The following is a 23,772-nucleotide window of genomic DNA, read 5'->3' as shown; positions in this document are numbered from 1 at the left end:
ATATTCTCTCGGACCTTTGGTTGGGGGAACAAAAGGCACAACAACACTCGGCAATTTGAACGTTTCACTGTCCTCTAGTAGATTGGTGATCCGATCAACACATCCAGGGCTCCAGACCTTTGCTATCGCTCCCGACGAGGGCTTCGAAGCCAAATTTTCAGGGTGCTTGCGGCCCCAATCCAGAGGATGCCTTCGTCCTTCAAGCGGAGACTCCCTTCAGTGGACGCAGTGTCCTCCGTTTCTTTGGATGCCTCATCATTGCGGGCTGGGGAAGGCGCAACAAGCTCGCCTGAAACGCAGGATACCGACAGCAGTGCTGCACATGTTGGCCCTTCTCAAGCACCCTCGCCAGCTTCACTACCGCCCGGCGTCAAGCCCAGCACCTACTCATCCCCCGTGCCTGTCGTGTCAACCGGCATAGCAGCGTTAGATGACATCATCTCCGGCTCCGGTCTTCCGTCTGGATCGCTCCTTCTCTTGATTCCTTCCACAGGCACAAATCCGCTGCCGCCTGTGGCTACAGGCGCACCAGAAGCGCTGGATTCGCTCGCCCTCTCCGCTGCAGAACCATACAATGAGCTTGTGCTGCAATATGGTATTGCTCAAGGGTTGTATGCCGGTCATGCGAACATCGTCATCGGCGAGTGTGCAGAGCAGCTCGCGAACTCTGTGATGGCCAGGATTGGGGAGGAGCAGGGCGCAGAGAAAGAAGCTGAGGCTACCTCATCCCACAAGCAAGAAGATCAGCAGGTGGACCGGCTGGCAGCCATGGCTTTGACGAGCAGCGAAGATGACGAGGATGATCCCTCCGCAACCCCATCCATCTCCTCGTCTTCAGGCCAGCTTAAGATTGCCTTTCGATACGACAGAATGTCTCGTTTTTCTACGTCCATTTCTTCGCATCAGAAAGCTGCAAACCAATCACAAAAGGCAGAGGACGAAGCAAAATTCTGCGCCCAGTTTGATCTCTCGAAACGCGTCAGCCCGAGGGTGTTGGAGAAGGCCAGAGCTCGAGATGGCTTGCATTTCTTCGATGTTGCTTGTGACAGCGGTGAAGCTGACGCATATGAGGAAGCATGGCGTGCTATTGAGGCTCGCGTCAACAGCATTGCGTCTTCATGGTGAGCTGAGCAGATCGTGTCACAACCGTGGCTGTCACAAACCTGACTCCTTCGAGCAATGCACAGCTCGTCAAATTTGGCCGTTCGAATCTCCGTCCGATCGCTAGGCTCAAACGCCTGGATGCGTCGCAAACGGAGGACCCAACTCGGTAGCGTAGCGGAAGAGCTCTCCAGCATCCTGCGTTTCCTTCTCAGGCTGAGGATGCTCTTGCGGTCGTTCGCGCTCTCATCAGGTTCGGCACGCGCGACCCCTATCACAGCTACTGTCAGCGTGTCTTCTTCATTCATCGCGTCGCTAACAAACCAACATAGCAACGGATCAGAGGGGCATACGAACGGGCTGCATCGATTGATACATCTTTCTGACGCTGCCATCTCGCTTTCGTCTTTCGCGGCATCGCCACTGCTGACCACGTCCTTCCCGGACTACACCGGCTCATTGAAAGTGGTCAAGACGCCGGCAATCGGTACACTGCATGATTTGTCTGTGCGTGCTAGTATCCTTCGAGGCATGAGCTCGCTTGGCGTTGGGCAGGTTTCCGTCGCATGTGGTCGGAGCGACGCAAAAGTTGGAGCAGAGCCTGCCATCGTCGCGGGCGGTGCCGGAGGCGGTGAAAACAACCTCGCATTCAAGTTGAAGCGAAAGAGGATCGTTATTGAGACGCTTCACTTGGACATCGAAGGTGGGGTGTCTGAGCGACGCACCAAACCACCCAGGAACGTTGAAACATCTCAGTCCCCGAGCGCGGAGGTCTCCTCTGTCGTGAGGAATCAAATACGAGAGGCAGGGCAACCGGAAGTGGTGGCTACGAGCAATCACGACACCACAGGCTCACGCTCGTCACGGACGCCCTCAAGTAACACAGCCATAGGCAGCATGCCGCCGCCAGCTGCTCCGGCGGCCACTAGCAGGCCCGCTTTCGCGGGGCTCAAGAGTCTACGAGAGCGTGGCATGCAGGTGCAGCGCCATGGGTTAAGTGCCCAAGAGCATGGTCTCCAAGTGGAGATTGAAGACAGTACAAGCAAGCGTTCCGATCCTGCGCAGAGAGCGCTGCTGAAGAAGAAAGTCCCTCCTGTCTTTAGGAGCGCGGCGCAGGACTTGGAATTCTGATTTCGTACGGCTCTCGCAAGCAGAGAAACCGTCGTGTGCTGTGCCTCCATTCGAGCATTCTGTCCTTGAGAGTAGCATTGCACATTCCATGAACGGAAGCTATCAGAACAAGAGCCCGGCAGATCAAGTCCAATGGCTGCTGAGGCCTACAAGCTTCCAAGAGTAGTAGCGAGCGATCTCTTCTGCTGCTCTTGCTATCTCACTTGAGGCGCAACCTTGGCAACGAGCGGCTCAAAACGCTCGCGACATTCCATTCAATGATTGTTTGAGCTGCATTCTATGAGCATTATGGCATGTACTAGGAGGGGTATATACGTATGCATGGCTGCAAGTACCTGCCTCACCCGCGGCTCAGTGCCTTTTGGAGTAGTTCTCTCGAAGCCTCGTCAAGTCCACTCGCGAAAATCGACGCTTGCTGCGACGATGCTTGGCTTCTGAGGAAATCGGGGATGAATGACTGAGAGCAGTTCAATCCGTGTCAGCTGTGCGGCTTTTAAAGCGCCAACGGACTCCCTCACTTTCAAATCGATGTTGTTGATCGGATCGGCCTTCAATTCTTCGGGAGTGAGACCGGTGACGAAGTCGTCCGTGTCGTCAAAGTCTTCCAAGTTAAAGCCGAGCATGTCGGAAAGCTCGATGCCGCCACCCTTCTCCCGAACGTCCTCGTCATCCCACTCATCGTCGTCATCTGCATCGGCAGCATTTGCGGCACCAGCGCCATAGGCGTCGTTGCCAGCATGGCTCCACGCTTCGAGCAGCAGCTTGATGATCTTGCTTCCAATTACCACCTGCGTGTATTTGTCAGGGCGCTGCTTCGCCCTAGAGCGGGTAACAATTCCTGAACACAAGACGAACACCGTGGAGACGATTAGCATAGCACAACACGATTCCCACACACACATAAAGCCTCAGCACTCACGGCCCGAGTCATCAGGTATGATGTCGCCTCGAACAGTAAGTTGCTGCAGGATGGGATGACCTGATTTGACCAATTCACTTAAAGCGACGATGCTGAGGAAAGGATTAACGGTGTCAGTCTTTACAAATGCAGCATCCTGGACAGCGAGCAGCACCCACTTTGCTTTCTCGGCCCAGGCGCCCTGGATTGTATTTGATTCTTCGGCCCATCGCGTTAGGAAGACTTCCAAGCCGCTCCTCTCACCTTCGCTCGTCGAGACGCACGTGCTTTCGAGCAGCTGAATGACGGTCGCACAAGATTCAGTTATCAAATGTGCGATGGGGAGGATGAGACTCTGCGAGAGACTGGTCGTTTGTGCACTGGCTAGCCTCGCGACCATCGCCTGGACGAGTTCTGGGAGATGGGGTCCGAGGAGATCGCCGCCCTTACGGAGGAGCGAGAGGAGCAGACCGCCGAGCACGAGACCACCTGATTCGCCTTCGTCGCTCGGGTCGAGCAGCTTGCCAATGACGACGAGGAATATTTGCATGGCTGACCGGCCGGTAGCGTGGTGCCAACTCAGGACCTGCGCAGGCGTTTTGCTCAGCAGCAGCGTCAGCGCTGTGACGGCACTCTGGAGCAGTTGTCGATCGTCCGAGGCGGTAAGCGAGGCAGTCAGGCCGGGGAGGAGCGTGCTTGCTGCATCGGTCTCGCGCAAAGCCGTGGCATTGGCGCCACGCAGAACGGCAACGATGGTTTGCGCACCTGAAGCCGCGAGAGCCAAGGCATCAAACCCGGCCGCTACGGATGCCTGCGCAACGGATGAAGTTGCATCAAGCGTTCCGACCAGTTGCGGGAGAGATGCTCGGACAACGATTGTCCCAACAGAAGTGGAGACGCGACCGCTCAGTGCTTCGAGTAGGTCCTGTATTACGTCAGTAAGAACAATATCTTTGGGGAGGAGGAAGAGAGATGTTCAGGGCATGCGGGTTGCAGAAGAGAAAAAAGCTGATACTGACCATTTGGCTGCTTAAGGAAGAAAGCCAGGCTGACGTTGGCAATCTCCCCGTAGACTGAATCTGGAATCTCGTTCGAGCCAGCAGCAGCCTCGTCAGAAGCACCTTTGACCACGACAGCCTGTACCGTCTCGAGCAGGAGGACGATGGCGTCGCCTTGCAACACGTTGAACATTGGTCCGATCTTCCCGAGAATCCTCTGCGCGAATCCCTGCGTGATGTGTGCGTTCAGGTGCCGGTGTAAATTCTTGACAGTGCGCACAGCGCAGACGCACACGACTAGGTCCTCGCCGTCGTACGCGTCCGCTTCGAGCGCCGTGACGGCTTCCTCGAGGAACTGTCTTGCGAATTGCGGGGGCAGGAGGCTGCTAAATTGGCTGGCGAAGATGAATGCTTGGCCGCGCAGGAAGGCGGATGGCGTCTCGGGCGCGACGTATGGTATAACGGCGTGCTGGAAGATGGACTCAATGTCGAATGTTCTGCGCACCGCCGCCGCTGCTGATGATGACGATGATTGGCCTTCAAGCAGGTCGGTAATCAGTGGTGCATTCCCGCCAAAGACCGCCAGCGCAGCTTCTAGCGGCTTCCACCAGTCCCCCTTCGCCTCTCCCCGCTGGAGAGCCGCCAGCTGGGCAGCGCTGCTCTGCACGCACTCGTCGAACGCTCGTTGGAAGGCTGCGACGCTCTCGGCAGGAATCAGGTCGAGGAGTTCGGCGAACGCGTCCGTCGCGACGGCGCGCAGGCTCCCTCCGAGCTCCAAGACGGCGCCTGCGCCTGCATCAACATCCTCCTGCTCAGCAATGAACGCGTTGACGTCCGCGCTCCACTCCTCCTGCTCGTCGCTCGTCATCTGTGCCATGCTCAGCAGCGCGTGCGCCAGCTGCGCGAGTAACGACGGCGCGCCGGGCTGATCGGTGCGAAGCATCAGTCCGCGTGCAGAGGCGCTGCCGCTCAGCTGAAGTAACGATGAGATGAGGTCCACCGCTGCGGAGCAGACGGCTGGAAGCGAAGAGGCGATCGACGCATCGCCTTCGGGTGGAAATGCCGAAGGCTGGCTGGCGACGTTGCTGATGTGGAAGACTTGCAGCACCGGTAAGAATGCGTGCAATGTGCGTAAAGTCAGCTGCAGCACTGCTGCCAGATGCGGTCTGAAATGCGACTTAAAATGCGAGGCAAGGGAGAGTGTCTGCAAATAGGCGAAACATCAGTGGTCTGAGCGTTTCTTTTTCAGGCCCTATGGCCTCCACACACCTTGAGCGCTTCGTACCTAATCGCCAGACCTTCCCAAGCCCGTTCGAATTCGTCTTCTGGTACCCCTTTTCCACGAAGGGAAAATATCTCCGCTTCGGAAGGCATGAGAAGCGCTTGAAGCGCATTCAACCAGCTAGGCAGCAGCGAATCGACGCCTTGCTTGGCGGCTTCAGGGTATTGCTCGCGTACCATGTACAGCACCTCGAGCAGCTGTCGGAAGAGGAGAAGCGCACGTGCGCGGACGTGTGGTGTGTGGTTCTTTGTATGTAAATGTAAGATACACGGTCAGCATCCTTTACAAGCACGTCATGCGGGTGTGCAAATCTTTGCCCACGAACCTGTTCGTCGACCAGAATAGCTTCGAGGCTGGGTAAAATCTCCTTGGCGACACTCATGAGTTGGTTCTCGTCGAGTTCAGCCTTTACAAAGTCGGAAAGGAAGACCATGACACCGTGCACCGCATCTGATCGTGCAGAGCCAGCACTTCCATCTTGAGACAAGCACTGTCGTACGAAGGGCAGCAGCTCAGTGAACTCATCTGGGAAATCGGTGCTTGCGACCGCACTGAGCGCCGCGGAAGCTGCGAGCCGGATTTTGCGCTGATCGCATACTAGTGCCTGCAGCAGTCCCTGACGCACGGCACCCTTGATCTCGAGTGGGAGAGCGGCTGCTGAGGGTGGGTATCCATCGAATTTCTCATTCAACGGCGACCACTTGCTCAGAACCAGCGGACGCAGCGAGATTGCTGCAGCCTGCCTCGCTTCAAGCCGTGTCGATGGCGAAAGCAGAAGCTGAACGAGTGCGATAAAGCATGTTGGGTCTGAATGCAGATTCGAGGTCAAGTGCGACTCTGCAGCTTCCCGCTCAGCACGCGATGCAGAGAGCGTTGCGATCAGGGTGTGCTCCAGGTCCGCTTGGCTCACGCCGCCAGTTGGTGTCGCAGCCATGCTCGTGGGACAGGATGGCCTGGCAACCCTTGACTGTGCTTCTGATTGCACTGCAGCCTGCAACAGTTGATTGCCTACCTCTTCCAGAGCGCGGGCCTCGCTGATCGATAAAGACACATCAGAAGAACGATGCGTTGTGCAGCCCTCCAGCATTGAATGGGGGCGGATCTGAGAGCAACACTTTTTTTTTCCCTAGTTCTTTCTTTTTTTGGCTTGTCGCGTGGGCTGTCCTTTCTTTCTTTTTGAGAGAAACGCGAGTCACGACGCGAGCATGCGTAACCCTACTATATGTTGGATTCAAATTCCGGGGCTTTGAGAACATCGAGTCGGCTCATGTCCTCCCCCCATACCACCGATAGGCTGACTAGACGGGCCAAGGTCCTTTCTAGACCATGGCATACAGGCATTCACCAGCCAATAGACTCTCAACTCCTTCTCAAGGACCACCAAATCCGCTGCACTTTCGAGCAAGGCGTTTGCTGTCCCCTCGCACTAGCAGCTTGCACGCTTGGAAGCAATATGGGGAAAAAGGGCGGCGGCCACGTTGCCGCGCGTGTCCGGCGAGCGCAGGCCAACAAGCGCTCGTCGCACGCTACCTTGGAAGGGGCCAGCGGAGGGGCAGGTGTCATTATTAATGGCACAGCAAAACATAGTGCTGCTGCTGCAGCTGCTGTTACTACTAATCACTGCACATGCTGCTCTCCTGACATTAGTGGTGGCGACTATGCCTCCAATTTGCTCAGGCCAGACGGAGACGTAGGGTCGTCCTCGTACGACCCGCGCACGCGTGTGCCCCGTGTCCTCGCCTCGTTGCAACCTGCATCGAGCTGGCCTCCGCGCTCGGCGGACCCCGTCGGACCAGAGCTGGTAACTCGCACGCTGTACGTTATGCGGAGGCTGTACGTCAAGCACCAGGATCCCGCGCTCGAGGGTGCGCACGATGAGCTGAGACTAAGCGTTGAGCGAGAGGCCAGTCCTGCAACCTCCGCTGCTGCCGGGATTGCCGGATCAAAGGGAAGCGGCGCAGGCGCTGCAGGTGCAAGGGCAGCAAAGAGGAAAGGGAAAGGGAAAGCGACTGCGGACGATGCCAAGGCCGATTCGACAGCAGCGGCAACAGCAGCAGCTGCCAATGCGCTGGCAGCGACGCTCGACGGAACGTCCCCAGACGCAGACCTCATCTTTGATGCCTTCAAAAACCGCAATTTCGACAGCTTCATGCAGCACCTCACCACCTCGGTCGTGCTCACTCTCCCTCCGCTCTCGTCCACGCTAGGCGATATGAACACACCACCAGCCGGCAAAGGCGCCAGCAAGGCAAGCAACAGCAAGCTGGATCACCTCCCTGCCCGCGAGCGCGCATCGATTCAACAAATGTCCGTTGTTGCACGCAAGTTCTACAGAGCAGAGATTGAGCCGCTCCTACTCGCCGAGGGCCTGCGCGGTGGCGAGGATGGGTACGAGTCGTTCTTCTCGATTGTATGGGAGGTATTCGGTCCGCAGGATGGAGATGAGTACGAATCGGAGGCCATGGCGATGGTGGGCGAGGACGCTGACAATCATCAGCAGCATGGCAGTGCTGGCGGCAATGACGCCCGGAGGGTGCGCACCCATTCAGAGAGGGCAATTGAAGCTGCGGAGAACACGGTGCTCAAGCGGATCGAAAGGTTGAAGCGGGACAAGGAGTTGCGCAAGCAACAGGCGCTTGAACAACAAGAGACTGTCAACGGCAATGGCAAGGTTTCCAGTCCTTCGGCCGCGGGTACTGCCGGTCCATCCCCCTCGTCCACGTTGGCATCTGCTGCTTGGAGCCAACAGCTTCACTCAACGTCGTCGTCTTCGTCCTTGTCCACTCCTCACTCGTCTCAACCTTTGACGTCAGCTCTTTCCCCATTTTCGCCCGCTCTTGCTGTTATACACTCGGAAAGCCAAGCAACACAGTCATCCTCGTCCTCATCTTCTTCCAAAGGCGCTACTCCGCTTGGCCCCGCTGCCGCCGCTCTCGAAGGCGCCAAGGCGCGCAACGAAGAGAAACCCGCCAACCTGGCTGTGACCGTGCAGCATGCTTCCGAAGTGGTACGGAGGGCGCAAGTTGCCACACCACCAATGAAAATTGCAGCCGCAAGTGCAAGCGCAAAATCGAATACACCGCAGCAGCCGCCCAGCTGCTCGACAGCCACGACTTCGTCGCCAACAGATGATGACGAGTACGATGACGAAGCGTGGGAAGCAGTGCGTAGCCATGCCTCTCCTTTGAGCTCGGTGACTTCGCTTTCGCCTTCACACTCCCTCTTGCACGCGAATTCTCACCCCCAGTCCCGGTCACAGCCGCGATTGCAGAACCGACAGCGGTCTTCACATCAGGCGTCTTCTGATGTCGACGACGAGTCGGACCTTGATTCGTATTACGACGATGAAAATGAGGAGGAGGACGAAGAAGATGAGAGCTTCTCGTCAGCTGAGGATGAGGAAGCTAGAAATGAAGCCGGAGGAGGGCGCGTGCCGAGCTTGACGGCGACCACCTTTCGAACGGTACTCGAGACGTACAAGGATCTAATGCAACTCTATGTAGCATTTGATGCGCCATTCGACGCATTCATCGACGATTTGTGTGTCGTCGGCTCTGGTGAGCTTACACCAAGGGAAGGCGCCCGCGCCGCATCCAAGACTGCCGGCAAAAAGATGGCCCAGAATGGCCCTACTGGAACGCAGCCGAAGGACGCGGAGGACCGAGCTGCACAGAAGCAAGTGCGGCGCGTGAATGCGGCTCGAACCTGCATCGATGTGCGGTTCGAAGACCTGCTCCCTGCTACCGCCCCCGCGACTTCCATATCCCCCGTCGTCCACTTCTTCATCGCCTACTTGCAAGTGTGCTACCAGCCACTTGTGACGCTGTCCAAGCGCCTACGTCTGCATCCACCGTTGCTGGAGGAGGACGAGGATGAGGTGCGGCTGTTAAAGCGTGACTTCCTCGACATGCTTGACAAGCGCGGCACCGACGGCGCTATGCGGCGCTTTGAGAGTGTTGTCAGGCAGAAGGGCGGGGAGGATGGATGGAAGGTGTATGAAAATTATTGGCTCAGCCAGTGGCTCAAGCGGAGTCAAAGCAAGGAGAACCAGAGGCGGAGGACCGTCAAACACGGTGGCGGCACCGGCATGCAGGACTCTTCGGGCACCACGCCAAGGGCAGGAGCTGCAGCCGATGATGCATCAGGCGGTACTGCATCCACGTCTCGCTCGTCGTCATTCTCGTCTGCCCCCGGCTCCACATCGCAATCGGATGTGCGACGCAAGATCGCCGCTTCGCGCCGGCAGCATTCACAGACGAAGGGCGCAGCTGAGCGAATGGACCCGTGGCGCTCGTCGTCTGGTTTGATGCGCAGCTTCAATTGGGCTGCGTCCACGGGCGCCTCGTCGAATCGCTCGCAGCGCAGCAGCAGTCCTGTCGGGTCGCTGCAGGGAACACACACATGCACGGACAGCATCGATGCCCCACCTGCGCTGGCCGATGCTGCCAATTTGTACGAAGTAGACTAATCAGCATGCTTTGTTCTTTGGAGAGACATTATAGTTGCCATGCATCTGCTCTTCACAAAATTACAGTGGATCAGTCGAATAGGGAGCGTGCTGCCAGCTTTCTCACATCCTTTGGGAGCGGGTAGGTTGACGAGCGCGACGATCTCGACAATGTTGTCAATACCCGGCACCAGCTCGACGCGGTAGCGAGAAATGATGGCGAGCAAGAAACCTGCAAGCAATGCGAGATACGAGTGGAGATACCCTCTTCAACGTAAAAGAGGCAGTCGTTTTAAGGAATAATACTGACATGCGCTCACATTTGAGCTCAGAGATCGCCACTCTGTTGTCGAAGTAGTGCAAGTCGTCCAATTGCAGCTCATCCCATGTGAGGTTGTCGGGGTTGCTTCCGCGCCCTTTCCTCGAAGGCGAGAACTTCTTGGTGCAGCTTGGTTTGTACATCCATCTGCGTTACAAGTTCAAGCAAAACCCAAGAGCTGTTGAGAAGCACACGGTGGACAGTGCGCTCGCAAGCGCCAAGCCTGCAAGCTTGTAGCGAAAAAGTGTATTAATCACGATCGCCTAGCTATGCATCCCGCCAAGTGTGCTCCCACCGGCTCGGAACCTGGCATGACCTTTTGATTTATGGCGACAGTTTTCCTTTGAACGGCGATACTATAGATGGCGAACACGAACACGAGCTCAGCGTTCGGCAAGCCAGGACACGGACGGACCACGGGTTGACAGCACGGGCAAAGAGAGCCACCGACGGGCCACGCTCTACCACCGGTTACATTCGGCTGCGAAACGCGACGCCGATGCGCAGCTGCCATCAGCAAACCATGTGGCCTACAAATAAGCAAAGTAACGTGCACAGCAAACGGAGCATTGACCGCACCATCCTCGGCCAAGACGACGATGAAGCGGTGCGGCGCTTATATGAGCACCGTCTGCTATCTGTTGCGTACATAAAGGTTGCTCGCTCAACCCCAAGTTGGGCACTCCGCGGAGTCCCGGCCAGCCACAACCGAGTGAGAATGACGGCGGTCGCAAACAATTTGCAGTTGGCTGCCATGTCTAACCCTACTTGATGACCACATTGCACAAAATGTGTGAAATCGAACAATGCGAACTCGAGAATTTCTCTTTGCCTTTGGAAGGCGGCTGGAGCACGTTGCCTGCCGCTCCTTGCTTCTGCACAATGAACTCAATCTATTCATGTTTCTTTGGTACCAACTGTGGCAACCCTCCTTGAAACATACGCACAGCACACAACCCGTGACTCCGCCGCTTAGAAGTACGCCAATATGCCCGGAAACCTCGACCTCGTCGCCCTCGGCAACCCGCTGCTGGACATGCAGATCCGCAACGGTGAGTCGGTCCTCGAAAAGTACAACCTCAAAGCAAACGATGCCATCCTGGCCGAGGAGTCGCACATGCCCATCTACTCGCACATCGTCGAAAACTTTGACGTCGTCTATGTTGCGGGAGGTGCGGCGCAAAATGCAGCTCGCTGTGCGCAGTACATCCTCCCCGGCAACTCTACCGTTTACCTCGGATGCGTCGGCAAGGACGACCTCGCCGAGCAGCTGCGAAAGGCAAACGAGAAGGAGGGCCTCAAGAGTTGCTACCAGGTTGTCGAGTCCGAACCGACAGGTAGCTGCGCTGTCGTCATCACTGGGCACAACCGGTGAGCTTGTTCGCCTCTTCACTCCATTTTCGAATTTTTCCCTAAACCTTCGCAAATTGCTCTGTTAGTTCCCTCGTCACTCGTCTCGGTGCAGCGGAGAAATTCTCACCCTCGCACCTTGCCACTGCGGAAGTACAGAAGCTGGTTGAGGGCGCCAAGATGTTCTACCTCGGCGGCTTCTTCCTCACGCACGGTATCGAGAGCGCGCTCATCATTGCCAAGGCGGCTTCGAAGCAGGGTGTTCCCTTCACGATGAACCTTTCTGCGCCGTTCATCCCGCAGTTTTTCAAGGACCAGGTCGACCAGGTACTACCATACGCATCTGTAGTCGTTGGCAACGAGAGCGAGTTTGAAGCGTACGCAGCGTCGCACTCGCTCGCGGACCCGAAGGACCTGAAGGCGATCGCCCAGCACATCGCCGACCTGCCGGCAACCTTTGGCAGCCTCCAGCAGAAGCGTTACGTCGTCTGCACGAACGGCGCCCAGCCCACCATTCTCGCTGTGCAGGGCGAGAGTAGCCAAAAGGAGATCCCAACCGCCCAGGTGCCCGACAGCGAGATTGTTGACACGAACGGCGCTGGTGACGCTTTCGCGGGCGGTGTCCTCGGCGCCCTGCTGCTCGGCAAGACCATCGAGCAGGCTGTCGAGGTCGGTCAGAAGCTCGGCCGCATGTGCATCGGTCAGGTCGGTCCGATGCTCAAGTTCCCCAAGGAGCAGATCGTCTAAACATACGATGCACCATGTTCCTTTAATCATCATCATCATCACCATCATCCTTTCCCCTCCGGCATTCCATCTTGTAAAAGGGTTCAACCTCCATACCCATCATTCGGTCCGTTCCTTCTCTCACTCAAACATTAGCAGCCAGTAACACTTGTCGTAGCATACACCTTACGCAGATCACTAGTATTTAGACCAGGGCCGCGCCAGGAGAAGGAGATGGGCGCAAAGCTAAGGCATACACTTTCAACAAGCATGCATCCAAGTTTTTGTTTCTAACTTGACGGGTCAAGCTTGAGCGAGAAATCAACGTGCTTGGTCGATTGGTGAATTGAGCTAGTGCTGATAATGTCGATCGCTGTGAGCGAACGGGAGGGGGTTACTTGTGAGCTGACATGGAACAAATGTGCCAGGGTTCCGTGTCGAACGTACCATTCACAAGATGCCCGCCACTCTGAACGTTGTCAATGTCGATACCGCCGCTACTCTCTAACAGGAATCGCCTCCGTCCACTCTCCGCCGCATTCCCCGCCTCCCCGTACTTGGCCTTGAGCCTCTCCGCACACGCGCCGAGCTCGTCGCCACTGAGGTTGTCGAGCATGATGACGTCCGCGCCGGCCTCGATGGCCTCTACCGCCTCGCTCTCATTCTGCACTTCAACGTCAATTCGCAGACTGAACCCTGCGACGCTGCGCGCCTGCTGTACGGCGCGCGCGATGTTGCCAGACGACCAGATGTGGTTGTCCTTCAGCATGACCATCGAGCTCAGGTCGTAACGGTGCGCGTCAACGCCGCCGACAAGCATCCCGTACTTTTCCACCAGTCGGAAGCCCGGTGTCGTCTTGCGTGTCCCCGCGACGATGCCGCAGTAGCCGGCGGAGCGCGCGGTTTGCAGAAAGGAGTGCGACGCTGTCGCGATGCCCGAACAGCGGGCGAGAGTGTTCAATGCCACGCGCTCGCCGAGCAGCAGTTTGCGAGCTGGGCCGCGCACGGTAGCGACTTTGAGCTTGAGTTTGCTTTCAGTGGTGTTGGTGGTGGAGTTTGCACTCGGGGAGATCGCGCCGAGCACTGCGCCCTCAGCGTAGTGCCACTGCACCTCGCAATCCCCAATCTGCCGGAAGACCTCCTCGAAGAACGGCACGCCCGCCAGCACACCTGCCGACTTGCAGTACAGGTGCGCCGTCTTGATCTCCTCGCCGACTACGTAGCCGCCCCAGTCGAACGACGAGCAGTCTTCTGCCAGCCAATGCGTGATCGTCGACGTCCACGAAGGCGGAAGCAGATGTGCATAGGAGAGCTTCCGCGCAGGTGTCGACGCGCTTGAGCTCGACATTCCAGTCGTCGGTGCGCTGGCCATGATGGCGTTACCACGGGTCAGGAGCACTGCTTCAGCCGCCATGAGCTCGGCCGCGCTGTCTTCCAAATGATTCTTATTATGCAAGTCCAGGTCTCCGACTCTCAAGGACCCCATCCAGTAGGGTGTGAAGGTAAGTTCGACACTTAAACTTCCCACTCCTGGAAATGACGTCTTCGCCGTTCCGCCCCAACGATCGATCATAGATGGAGAGGTTACGCAGCCTTTGGCATGATGCTGCTCGTGTGGATGCTCATCGGTAGCATTCAATGCCGCACCTCTTTGCCACACCCTCCACCCTTCCAGGAACAAGGCAGCTGCTTACGGCGTCCCAAAAAGCTTGAAGCGACGCAAACGAGCTTTTGATTGGTGTGCAGCTCGTCTCGGGTCTGATGCGAGAGTAGGCCCGACAGCCAACATGCCGATCGTGAGTACACCTCATCCATGCCTGCCGCCGCACACCATGCGACGCTGGGTGTGGGCCATATAGGTTTCGCATTCGGTCAGAGCTAGTACATGCTTATGATAAGGGTGTATCGTTCCCCCGCCCGCCAACGTCTGTTGAGCATGGCGAGTCCAAGGAGGCAGGACTGACGCGTCTTTTTGCCACGCTCCAACAGCTCATCCGAGTACGGTCCAAAGATGGACTCTTTCGCTGCAATGTGGAGCCGAGCGACGATATTTCCAAGTTGCTTGAGCAGGTGAGCGCTTGATCCCCTTGATTCATCTGCTGGCCTCGGCACTGACCGCTTTTGTGACTTCGTGGCCCCTGCAGCTACAACTTAACATCCCCAATGCCGACTTGTCGACTATCACGCTAGGTAATCAGCCAAGAGGCGGGCCTGAGATGAAGGCGACAGAGATCGTAGGGAATAGCATCGGGGATCTAGGGCTCAAGTAGGTCGATTAAGTGGGCAAGCGTCGGTGTCTGTCAGATTGCTGACAAGTTCCCTTCCGTTCGAATCGCAGACATGGGCATCTTCTGTACGCCAACTACACAGACAAAGTCGGCGCAGAAGAACCAGAAGCGCAACCCTCGGCTGCGTCTTCTTCCTCCACGAGAAAATCTGCGGGTGGGAGCACCCCTGCTGCCACGGCAGGCCCGAAAAAGCCGTGGGAGCTGGCTGAGGAGGAGCCGATTGATGCGTACTGGGCTTCGCGCGATGGCAAAATTCCGCGCCAGCGAGATACCAAGTTCTGCCGACATGGCGTGCAGGGGATGTGCGACTATTGCATGCCACTAGAACCATACGACGCGCGATACCAGACGGAAAAGAACATCAAGCATCTTTCATATCATGCTCATCTGCGCAAGCTCAATGCTGGCTCAAACAAAGGCCAAGGTACGAGTTGGATTCCGCCGCTGGAAGAGGCCGACTACACGGTCAAGGTACCGTGTCCATCTGGTCAGCATCCTGAATGGCCCGCAGGAATCTGCACAAAGTGCCAGCCATCCGCCATCACTTTGCAGCGGCAGACATATCGCATGGTTGACCACGTAGAGTTCAGCCAGCCTGATTTGATCGAGAACCTGCTCAAGTTTTGGCGCAGCACTGCGTCGCAGCGCTTTGGCTTTTTGCTCGGCAGATACGAGCCGTATGCGGACGTGCCTATGGGTATCAAGGCTGTTGTCGAGGCGATCCATGAGCCGCCGCAGGAGGGCGAGCTGGACGGCGTCACGATCGGCGTGCCATGGGAGGACCAGCCGCGCATCGATGCGTTAGCCAAGCAGTGCGGGTTGCAGTTTGTCGGTATGATCTACAGCGATCTCACGGCCGACACAAAGGCCGATGAAAAGGACAGCAGCAAGGTGACTTCGACGGGAAAGGTCCTCTGCAAGCGACACAAGGACAGCTTCTTTCTCTCTGGCAACGAGGTGCTCTTTGCTGGCGCACTGCAGAATGCCAATTCAACGTCTTCACGCATGTCCGCGAGCGGGCGGTACAACTCGCGCTTTGTCACGTGCGTCCTGACGGGCAACCTGGAAGGGGAGGTCGGCGTCGAGGCATATCAGGTCAGTGAACAGGCAATGAGCATGGTGAAGGCCGACATGATCGAGGCCAGTGTCAGTCCGAGCATCATCCGTATCAAACCGAGCGACTCGAAGCGATATGTGCCGGAGGTCTTTTTCAGGTACAAGAACGAGTATGGGCTGGATGTCAAGGAGAGCGCAAAGCCCACCTTCCCGGTCGAATATCTCATCGTCAACGTGAGGAGCCTCGGAAGTGGTATTAGATATGCGCTCTGAACCCCTACTGATGCTTCTCTGTGATAACAGGTGACAAACGGCTTCCCAACGAGCGCCTCGCCGCGCTTCCTGTCAAGCAAGTTCCCCATCGAGAACCGACAGGGCTTGACGGACCAAGGCGCGCAAAACTTCTTCCATGAATTGACGCGCATCCTCGGTGGCAAGGAGCTCCTTCCGCTCGGCTCCTCGGGCGGTGGCGACTCTGGCAAGGGCAAAGGCAAAGCCCGCGATGCGATGGGCGGTGAGACGATGGATGTGCGCAAAGAGCTGACGAGGTACCTGAGCGACTGGCACCTGCTCAGCTTTGTGCAGACGCTAGACCTGCTGGGCGGTGAGGATATCGCTGCGCTATGCAAGCTCGCAACTTCCCACGACGAGCAAGGCGCGCTGGACGAGCTCATCACCAAGCCTGGATGGCAGACCCTCGTCACCGTCGCGAAAGAAAGTGCGCCGGCTGCAGAGAGTACGGCAGATGCAAGGGGCGGCACAGGAGGCGGATTTGGAGGCTCATTTGGGGAGGCTCTCGATGATGAGCTGACCGCAGAGGAGATTGCCGCAATTATCGCGAGCACAGAGGGTGATTTTGGTGGCGGTGGCGGAGGAGCGAGTGCAAAGGCCGATCTATTAGATAATGAGGCTGCCGTGTCTCCGACAATCTCCGACTTTCAATCAGCGCCCACGAGCCGAAGGTCTTCGAATCATGCACAGCCACAGGCACCGCCGCTCGGCTCGACCACATACGCAGCTCGCAGCTCCTCTGCGGCGCATCCCGTTGGTGCAAGACCGCGGCGCGCAGGCGATCTTTTCGAGTTTACCGGCGAGGAGGATGACCCGATCGAAATCGGCGATGACGAAGACGATGATGACTTTCAAGACGTTGCATCGGAGGAGGAGGACAACGAAGATGTCACCATGACCTCCGCGCCGCCTGCGAGTAGCAGGGGTGCCAGGGCCGCACCAGCAGCAGCTGCTGCGACAAGGCACGAGGTGATGGACCTGACGGACACGGAAGAGGGTGACGAGGGTGACCAGCGAGCCTGTCCCACGTGCACGGTTCTCAACCGTGCCACTGCTATCGAGTGTCATTTGTGCGGTTTACCCATGAGCCTCAGCTAGCTCGCAAGCGGGCTTCCTTGTATCTCTTTGCTTGGGCATGCGCCTTGCAATACAATGCGCTTCGGTGCAGACAGTGCAATGGGTCTTCCTCCATCAGTTCTTTTCTTCCTTTCCAATATGTCGGTTTCATACCCTTCATCCTCGACTTCATTTCCCAGTTCAGGTTCGATGCGTGGTTCTAGCTTTCATACAATCGTACCTCGATGATCCGTTGATAGCATTTTGTTTCTTTTGGCTGTGCTCTCGATGACGTGAGTGGGCGGAATGAGGGAGAATCAGCTCCGCAATCTAACTGCTGGACAGCTCGTCTCCTTTCTCGCCTGGCTTGACCAACATCCAGCTCTTGGTATGGCTGGATAGAACTTCAAAGGGTTGATCCTTGGCGCGATTGATTCAGGTCTTGGAAGTGTTCAGAGGCGCAGCACACTGGTATGTAGCCGCTCTTGGGTGAGCCTACCAACAGCTAGGTTACAAGCTCGACGGCACGCCCGAACGCTGCCTTGCTTGCAGCGTCAGTGATCCTGCTCGTTGTCACCTGTCAGCGGACAGACTGTCAACATGAGCTCTTTGGATCAAGCTTCCTCATCGGGCAAGCTGCAAGACGACACTTCGCGTGAAGCGGATCTGCTGCAGCCCACTACAGACAAGGTTATGCCCAATCCTAAGCCGATTAGCACATCTGGCTCCAAGATGCGCAACAGGAGCACCACCATTTCAGTAATCACAAACAATGGCCAGCACTGCAGCAGACGCAAAGATGGAGGATCTTCAATTCAATTCGACGAGGAGGCGTTGCTGAACAGTCCCTCGATACTGGCCGCGCGACGCGGCAACGGTGGGCCGAGCACCGCCTCGCCACGAGTTTCCGCCACCATTGTCGGCCGCGACGGGCGAGCGTCTCTTGCCTCACCCGTTAGCTTGGCTGAGAGGCGGGTGGGTCGGAGGAACAATGCGTCCGAAAGTGCATTTTCGACTGGGGCCGCCTCGTTTGCAAGCTCCTCGGGGAGCAAAAAAACCCCCCGAGCGTCTGTCATTACGGTCCCCGCTTGGGCTCGAAATGAGCCGCCTAGTCCGCCAGATTCTCCTCAGTTGCAAGCCCAGGCTCGGTCTTCCCCGCAGTCGGTGCACGGAAGAAGGAAGGAAGAGAATTCCAAGGCGGGAGGCCCATCATCAGCAGTACAACATGCAACCAATTCTCACAGGCAGCGCCGGTCCAAGCATCACGATCAACTGCACCCCTTTGCGGAGAACTCCAAGCGCAAGGCTCGGAAGCAGGAAGATGAGGAGATTCCTCAGCAATGCGCATCAATTCCTCCTGCACATTATGGCGACAATGATGAATACGAGGACATATCGGACGACGAACCCGCCCCTGAAAACCGACTAGGAGGTACCTCTGGGGCCACCACAACAGGAACAGTAGCCGCAGCACCGCAGGGTCGTAGCGAAGCACGAAGAGGCTACAAGACAGGCTTTTGGAATCGGCGAAAGTTACGGCGGAAGATGAGGAAAGAAAACGATTTTCGCGACGGAGGCGATGGCTTTGCGGGGTTCGTAGCTGCCAACGATGCAGCGCGGCGGTTTGGCAGCGCCAACTTCCTCAGCGAGATAAATATGCGGCAAGGAATACAAGGAGCAGCATCAGGGAGCAGCAGTGCTATCCTCAATGCTACTCCATCATCAGAAGCACTTCGGCGAGACTCCTCCAAGCCGCAGCAAGGAAATGTATATGATGAAGATGATGATGGGCCAGGTGAGGACGAGGAGCAAGGACAGGGTACGGCCGACCTGCCCACGATCGTTATGCGCACATATCTCAAAGCGAAGGACAAGGACGGAGAAGACTTGGTGTTCAATCAGCAGGACGGCCGGGGTCGCTCCACCGAGCTCGCTGAATCTTGGACGCGCCATCAGCCGCTGAGTCCGGGCTGGGATTCGCCCTGGCAGCCCGAGATGCTCAGCGAGCGGCAGTCGATTGAGGTGGGCCGCTACCGTTTTCATGCAGGCACGGACGGATATTTCCCGCACACCAAGACGAACAAGCCATTGACTTCTGAGAAGAAGAATCGAAAAAAGAAGACCGGCTGGGCTGTCATGTTCGACTGGGCGTGGCATCGCGACTTTTTGCTGCACAACCCGTTCGTACCACTTCTATTACGCTTCATCAATATCGCTTTCACCGCCGCGACGCTCGCCGTCGCCATTCGGGTCCACATCGCCCTGCTGCAGGAGGATGCCGCTGGCGTCGTTGGATCCTCGCCCGTCGTTGGGATCAGTATGTCACGCCTTATTCTCTCCCGGGTTAAAGAGTTGTGCTGACGAACGAACGCGCACCTCCTCAGTCTTCGCGTGCCCCACTTTGATCCACGTCGCCTTCCAAATCTGGCTCGAGTACTTTGGCCGGCCCGTCGGTCTGTGGTCTGTGCGCTCCAAGCTGCTCGGGACGCTGATCGAGATCATCTTGGTCGCATTCTGGTCCGCCGAGCTGGCGCTCGCATTCGATAACTACTACACTTCGCCCTTGGTCTGCTCGACGTACAACAGCCCCTTTGCGAGCGGACGTCAGATCTGCATCGCGGATCCCAACAGCCCGACGCAGCAGGCCGAGAGCCCGTTGAATGACAATTCGCGCAAACCACACATCTGCCGCTTGCAAGGCGCCCTCATCGGCCTGTGCTTTGTCAGCCTTCTCGCGTACACCTTTGCCCTTACTGTGAGCCACCTTGCCCGGCATTGATGCGCCATGCTGAGCTGACCACTGATGCCCATGTTATTCCTCTCCTAGCTCTCCTTGTTCCGCATCTTTGTCCGCGTCTCAGCCCGCTCCGCCACCCGCAACTAGCAAAAGCCCATCTTCCCATGCAGCACACCTTCCGACCGCATCGAGCGACCATTAATGCTCCGGACATCTAGAGACATCCGGCATTTCATAGTACCTTAATACATGCATAGTATTCTATTCGCATTTGCTGCTGCGTCTTTTTGCGTACAATAATATCCGATTAGCCGTTTTCCGTTATGTATCACCCATTCGCAATGATGATTGCATTTTTATGGTCCAGATGCTGCTGCTATTGTGCTGGTTGCGGCTGCAATCTCTTCCGATGCAACAGAAGCTCGGCGAAAGGCGGTCTCCAGAGAATACTCAATGTCCGTGAGGTACGTGCGATTGCTTGCGGTGCTGTTCATAGGTACGGAGTTGGTGAGGGTGCTATCTCCGATCCCATCAATGGAATGGCGTGATGGGGGAGAATCAGCGTGGGAAGAAGAGGAGGAAGCGTCCTTCAAGCGCGAGGGACAAAATGTGCTCGTGGAGCCGCTGCGCGAGCGAGCTTCCGATTGCGCTGCTGCTTGCAGCCTCTCGGCACGAGCTGGTGACCGTGGAGGAGAGATCAGCGGCGCTTTCGGGCCTTTACGTGGTGTTGTCGGCGTCGAGGAACGGCTCGTTGTAAAAAACTGCTGTTGTTCTTGCTGTTGCTGCTGATGCTGCTCCTGCTCCTGAGGAGACTGAACCTTGCTCACGCTGGCCCTCTTCACAGGACGAGGGGGACAGGGCAGCGAGCGCTCAACGCCGGTGAATGCGCCATTGCTGAGATTCGATATGGGCGCGAGCGGCGAGCGCTCGATCATCGACATGGGCCGGCATTTTTCGCTGTGCGTGAAGTGTTCGTGGCTGCTGACGCTATGATCGGAGGGCAGCAGGAGCAGGTCGGCACTCTTTCGCAGCGAGGAGCCGGTCTGGCTGAATGCTTCGAACGTCGTCGATGAGAACGCCCCTGATGCAGCAGCAGCTGTTGAGGCTAGCTGCGGCGTTCCCTCTGCGCTCCTCCCACTGCGCGGAGTCGAGAGGTCTAGACTCCTCTTCTCGAGCAGGGGGCTACCTCCATTCGCTGATAGACGCTCGAGATCGTCGCGTGCAGCTGCAGCCGACAAGGGATCCAACCGCCGGATCTCGTCCAATGTGGCGATGAGCTGATCGGGCGGCAAGATGCGTTGCATCCTCACCTCTCTCGACCCCTGCATGCTCACCTTCTCCCCAATTGGATGCGTTGCTGCTGATGACCCCACGCCATGTGGGGCCACCGGCGGCAGCTCCTCAAGCTCCTCCCGTGGCGAAGACAGTGGGGAGGGGATCCTGGATTTGCGGCGCGACACAAGCGAGAATCCCGCGGACAGCCTGTCGGAGCAAGACACGTGAGCGGTGGAGGAAAGAGCAGCGATGCGGTCGATGGCGGTGAGAGATGCGGAGTGTGAAAGCGTCAGCGTAGGGCTCACGGTCGGCGACGCCTTCGCTGAGCTACATGTGTATGTGGATGCGAACACTAAGCTTGCGCTGCTGCTGATCTCGGATGCGTCGCTCGCTTTGTGTTGGTGGCGCGAGCGACCGAAGCTGAATGCACCACTGCCATAGCCGGTGGGAGGGAGGGGCGAGGGGAATGATGTCGTCGTTGTTGGGGACGTGGAACGCTCGTTGCCTCGGCGCAGGGAGTTAAGCGAAGCGCGTGAGCTGCGCAGGCGCAGGATGTTGCCTGCAAAGCGGCCTGCTGAGCCTCTGCCGCCGCCGCTGACACTGCTGCTACTGCTGAGCGATGCTGCATCTTGGTGCGAGGATGTGGATGAGGAGGATGAAATGGTCGCCTGGCGATCTTCTCTGTCAAGTGCGACACCGAGTTCTAAGCCGAGGCCCAACGAGCTTGCGCTGGACGTGCTACAGTGCTCGTCGAGCAAGCCTCCGGCTGCCACCGGCGGTGCTATGTCGGACGCGCTCCAGTTGAGCAGTGAGCTGCTTCGGCGCAATTTGAGCAGCGCGAGCGCCGAGATGGGCTTGCCTCCCTCGCATATGCGCTGGTAGCGAGTGGCAGCGCTCGAGTCATCGTCGTCGTCTAAAACCTCCATCGGCGAGCTGGCCGGAGAGGACACAGCTATGCCAGCAGAAGTGCCTTTTTGCCCGCTGCGACCGCTCCTGATGCTGCCTGCACTACTGCCACCGCCGCCCCCGCCGCTCGTACAGATGCTGAAGTGCGACGTGGCAGTTGCCATGCCGCTGCTAAAACTGGTGCAGCAGTAGCAGTTGCTGCTGCTGCAGCTGGTGGCGTGAAAAGGCGGCGAGAGGCTGCCAACGCACACGGAGCTGCTCACGGCCTCAGTACAATGCACGAGCGACGTGGCATTCGATGCGGGGCTGGGGCTGGGGCTGCTGCTGTTCATGCCAAAATCGTACGAGTTGAGGCTGGGCTGCTGCGAGGACATCGAGGCGCCGCTGCCGCTGCGGGATGAGGCAACCAGGAGGCTGCTGGACAACCCGAGATGCGGCATCGCGGGCATGCGCGGTGAAGCGGTGGCCGAGTGTGTGTGTCCTGTTGGGCGCGAGGATGCCATAGGAGCAGCAATGGACGTAGCGCACGCGGCGGAAGCGTTGCCAGAGCCTGCTAGGTGTGACTGTGAGACGAGCGCAAGGTCTGACATGGACGAAGGCCTGCTACGCAGCAAACAGCTTCCGAGCAATGCCGATGTCGTTGCTGATGCCAATGCAGACGCGGGGGAGGACGCGGGGGAGGAGCTCGATGCGTCTGCTCGGTGGCGCGTGTGCGCCTGCCGGCCGACAGGCACAAGCAGTGAGAAGGAGCCAGACGATGCGGAGTGCTGCAGCGAGCCGGAGCGTGGCAGGAAGTTGCTGCTTGTGCTCCTACTCATAAGCGCCGGCGTCGGCGCAGGAGACGCAGACGCAGACGCGGCCAACTCGACCGGAACGACAGCCGCCGCGGCTGGCCCGCGCGCCGTAGAGCCGGCGAGGTGCGGCGAGAGCGCTTCGGCCCACAGCTGCATCATGAGTGAGGACGGGACGCGGAAGGTGAATGTGGGTGGGTGATAATGATAACGATGTTCGGGATGGTGCGCTATATGTCGTGCGTGTTGCTGGTGCTGATGATGCGTTGGCGACGACGATGTCGGCGCAGCAGCTCGTAGCAGGCTCGACCAGCGCCTGAGGCCGCTTAAACTCGGTTTCTGCTTGATGTGCCTTCTTGGTGGCTGACCGGTGGTAGCATCTGGCGGGGACGACTTCAAGTCGTGGCTGCTGTTGTTGGTGGTGATGGAGCGAGCATCGCACTCCGGCTCGGTGCGCTTCTGGGTGAGGCGGCCGGCAGAGCTGCCAGGTCGCTGTGGCTTTTTCTGTGGCGCGATGCTGCCCGCGACGCGCTGCGCGAGGCTCGGCTTGTGTTTGAGCGCGCCTGCACCTGCACTTAGTGCCGGTGCATCGTCGGCGACACAGGTGTCATGCGTATGCTGCGCGGCACGCGCACCATGGTTCGCTCGTGACGCGCTGCCGCTGCTGCTGCTAGGCCTGCCAACACCGGCCCTCGTGCGCGCGTACAGCTGCCGGCTGCGCATCGCGAGCGCGAGCGGTGAGCGGGTCCATATGCTCGACGTGTGCTGCTGCTGCTGTTGGTTCGCCTGCGTACATGCTGTTACTACGTCGCCTCCGCCTTGGCCCTCTGGCACAGCTGCGACAGCGGCGTGAGATACAGAGGAAGAGAAAACGAGCGGATGCGAGTACGACGCGGAGCGTGGGATGCTCCTGCTGCCGCCAAAGTGGAATTGGCGCCACGAGGAAGGCGGCAGGCGCGCGGCAACAGGGACAGCTGGTGTTTCGGGCTCTGGCTCTGGCTTTGCGTCTGCTGCCGCTAGCGAGAACGAAGCGGGAAAGATGGAAAAGTCGGAGCGGCAGGGCGCCGCTCCTTCTGTGTGGTGGCTGACCAGATACGACTCCGAGGGCACCAGGATCGTC

General features: G+C 57.9%; 9 protein-coding genes across 9 annotated transcripts; 5 read left to right on the top strand and 4 right to left on the bottom strand.

Moving 5' to 3' along the window:
* Positions 1-72: 72 nt before the first annotated feature.
* K437DRAFT_256441 (uncharacterized protein) lies at positions 73-2,637 on the top strand. Its single transcript, XM_013387906.1, has 2 exons — positions 73-1,121; positions 1,188-2,637. The coding sequence occupies exons 1-2, from the start codon at positions 187-189 to the stop codon at positions 2,230-2,232; spliced, it is 1,980 nt and encodes a 659-aa protein (XP_013243360.1). The 5' UTR covers positions 73-186; the 3' UTR covers positions 2,233-2,637.
* K437DRAFT_256440 (ARM repeat-containing protein) lies at positions 2,478-6,445 on the bottom strand. The gene is made up of 7 exons (XM_013387905.1): positions 5,736-6,445; positions 5,398-5,655; positions 4,150-5,332; positions 3,310-4,081; positions 3,152-3,243; positions 2,751-3,070; positions 2,478-2,689 (listed from the first exon to the last, which is right to left on the bottom strand). The coding sequence occupies exons 1-7, from the start codon at positions 6,342-6,344 to the stop codon at positions 2,573-2,575; spliced, it is 3,351 nt and encodes a 1,116-aa protein (XP_013243359.1). The 5' UTR covers positions 6,345-6,445; the 3' UTR covers positions 2,478-2,572.
* A 299-nt stretch (positions 6,446-6,744) lies between these two features.
* Positions 6,745-9,894, top strand: K437DRAFT_256439 (uncharacterized protein; the record flags this gene model as incomplete). The annotated part of the gene is made up of 1 exon (XM_013387904.1): positions 6,745-9,894. A coding segment is annotated over exon 1 (3,010 nt), but the record flags the coding sequence as incomplete, so codon positions are not given.
* Positions 9,840-10,510, bottom strand: K437DRAFT_256438 (uncharacterized protein). Its single transcript, XM_013387903.1, has 2 exons — positions 10,178-10,510; positions 9,840-10,089 (listed from the first exon to the last, which is right to left on the bottom strand). Exons 1-2 carry the CDS (start codon positions 10,317-10,319, stop codon positions 9,875-9,877), a joined length of 357 nt encoding a protein of 118 aa, XP_013243357.1. The 5' UTR covers positions 10,320-10,510; the 3' UTR covers positions 9,840-9,874.
* Positions 10,239-10,753, bottom strand: K437DRAFT_114154 (uncharacterized protein). The gene has a single exon (XM_013387902.1). The coding sequence runs from the start codon at positions 10,688-10,690 to the stop codon at positions 10,430-10,432; it is 261 nt and encodes an 86-aa protein (XP_013243356.1). The 5' UTR covers positions 10,691-10,753; the 3' UTR covers positions 10,239-10,429.
* Positions 10,754-10,993: 240 nt separating this feature from the next.
* On the top strand, positions 10,994-12,591 carry K437DRAFT_235611 (Ribokinase-like protein). The gene is made up of 2 exons (XM_013387901.1): positions 10,994-11,547; positions 11,616-12,591. Exons 1-2 carry the CDS (start codon positions 11,165-11,167, stop codon positions 12,271-12,273), a joined length of 1,041 nt encoding a protein of 346 aa, XP_013243355.1. The 5' UTR covers positions 10,994-11,164; the 3' UTR covers positions 12,274-12,591.
* Positions 12,543-13,600, bottom strand: K437DRAFT_224026 (putative BNA6-nicotinate-nucleotide diphosphorylase; the record flags this gene model as incomplete). The annotated part of the gene is made up of 2 exons (XM_013387900.1): positions 12,543-12,625; positions 12,700-13,600. 2 exons carry the CDS (start codon positions 13,598-13,600, stop codon positions 12,543-12,545), a joined length of 984 nt encoding a protein of 327 aa, XP_013243354.1.
* Positions 13,601-13,884: 284 nt separating this feature from the next.
* Positions 13,885-17,041, top strand: K437DRAFT_256435 (NPL4-domain-containing protein). Its single transcript, XM_013387899.1, has 5 exons — positions 13,885-14,048; positions 14,242-14,322; positions 14,397-14,518; positions 14,591-15,830; positions 15,900-17,041. Exons 1-5 carry the CDS (start codon positions 14,040-14,042, stop codon positions 16,983-16,985), a joined length of 2,538 nt encoding a protein of 845 aa, XP_013243353.1. The 5' UTR covers positions 13,885-14,039; the 3' UTR covers positions 16,986-17,041.
* Positions 17,042-17,358: 317 nt separating this feature from the next.
* K437DRAFT_235602 (uncharacterized protein) lies at positions 17,359-20,017 on the top strand. Its single transcript, XM_013387898.1, has 3 exons — positions 17,359-19,260; positions 19,328-19,698; positions 19,771-20,017. The coding sequence occupies exons 1-3, from the start codon at positions 17,544-17,546 to the stop codon at positions 19,825-19,827; spliced, it is 2,145 nt and encodes a 714-aa protein (XP_013243352.1). The 5' UTR covers positions 17,359-17,543; the 3' UTR covers positions 19,828-20,017.
* Positions 20,018-23,772: the final 3,755 nt, after the last annotated feature.

Source organism: Tilletiaria anomala (assembly GCF_000711695.1).
Source record: "Tilletiaria anomala UBC 951 chromosome Unknown K437scaffold_39, whole genome shotgun sequence".
Classification (NCBI taxonomy): Eukaryota; Fungi; Basidiomycota; class Exobasidiomycetes; order Georgefischeriales; family Tilletiariaceae; genus Tilletiaria; species Tilletiaria anomala.
Note: the sequence above shows the minus strand (reverse complement) of the source record. Positions and strands in the feature narration are given on the sequence as shown.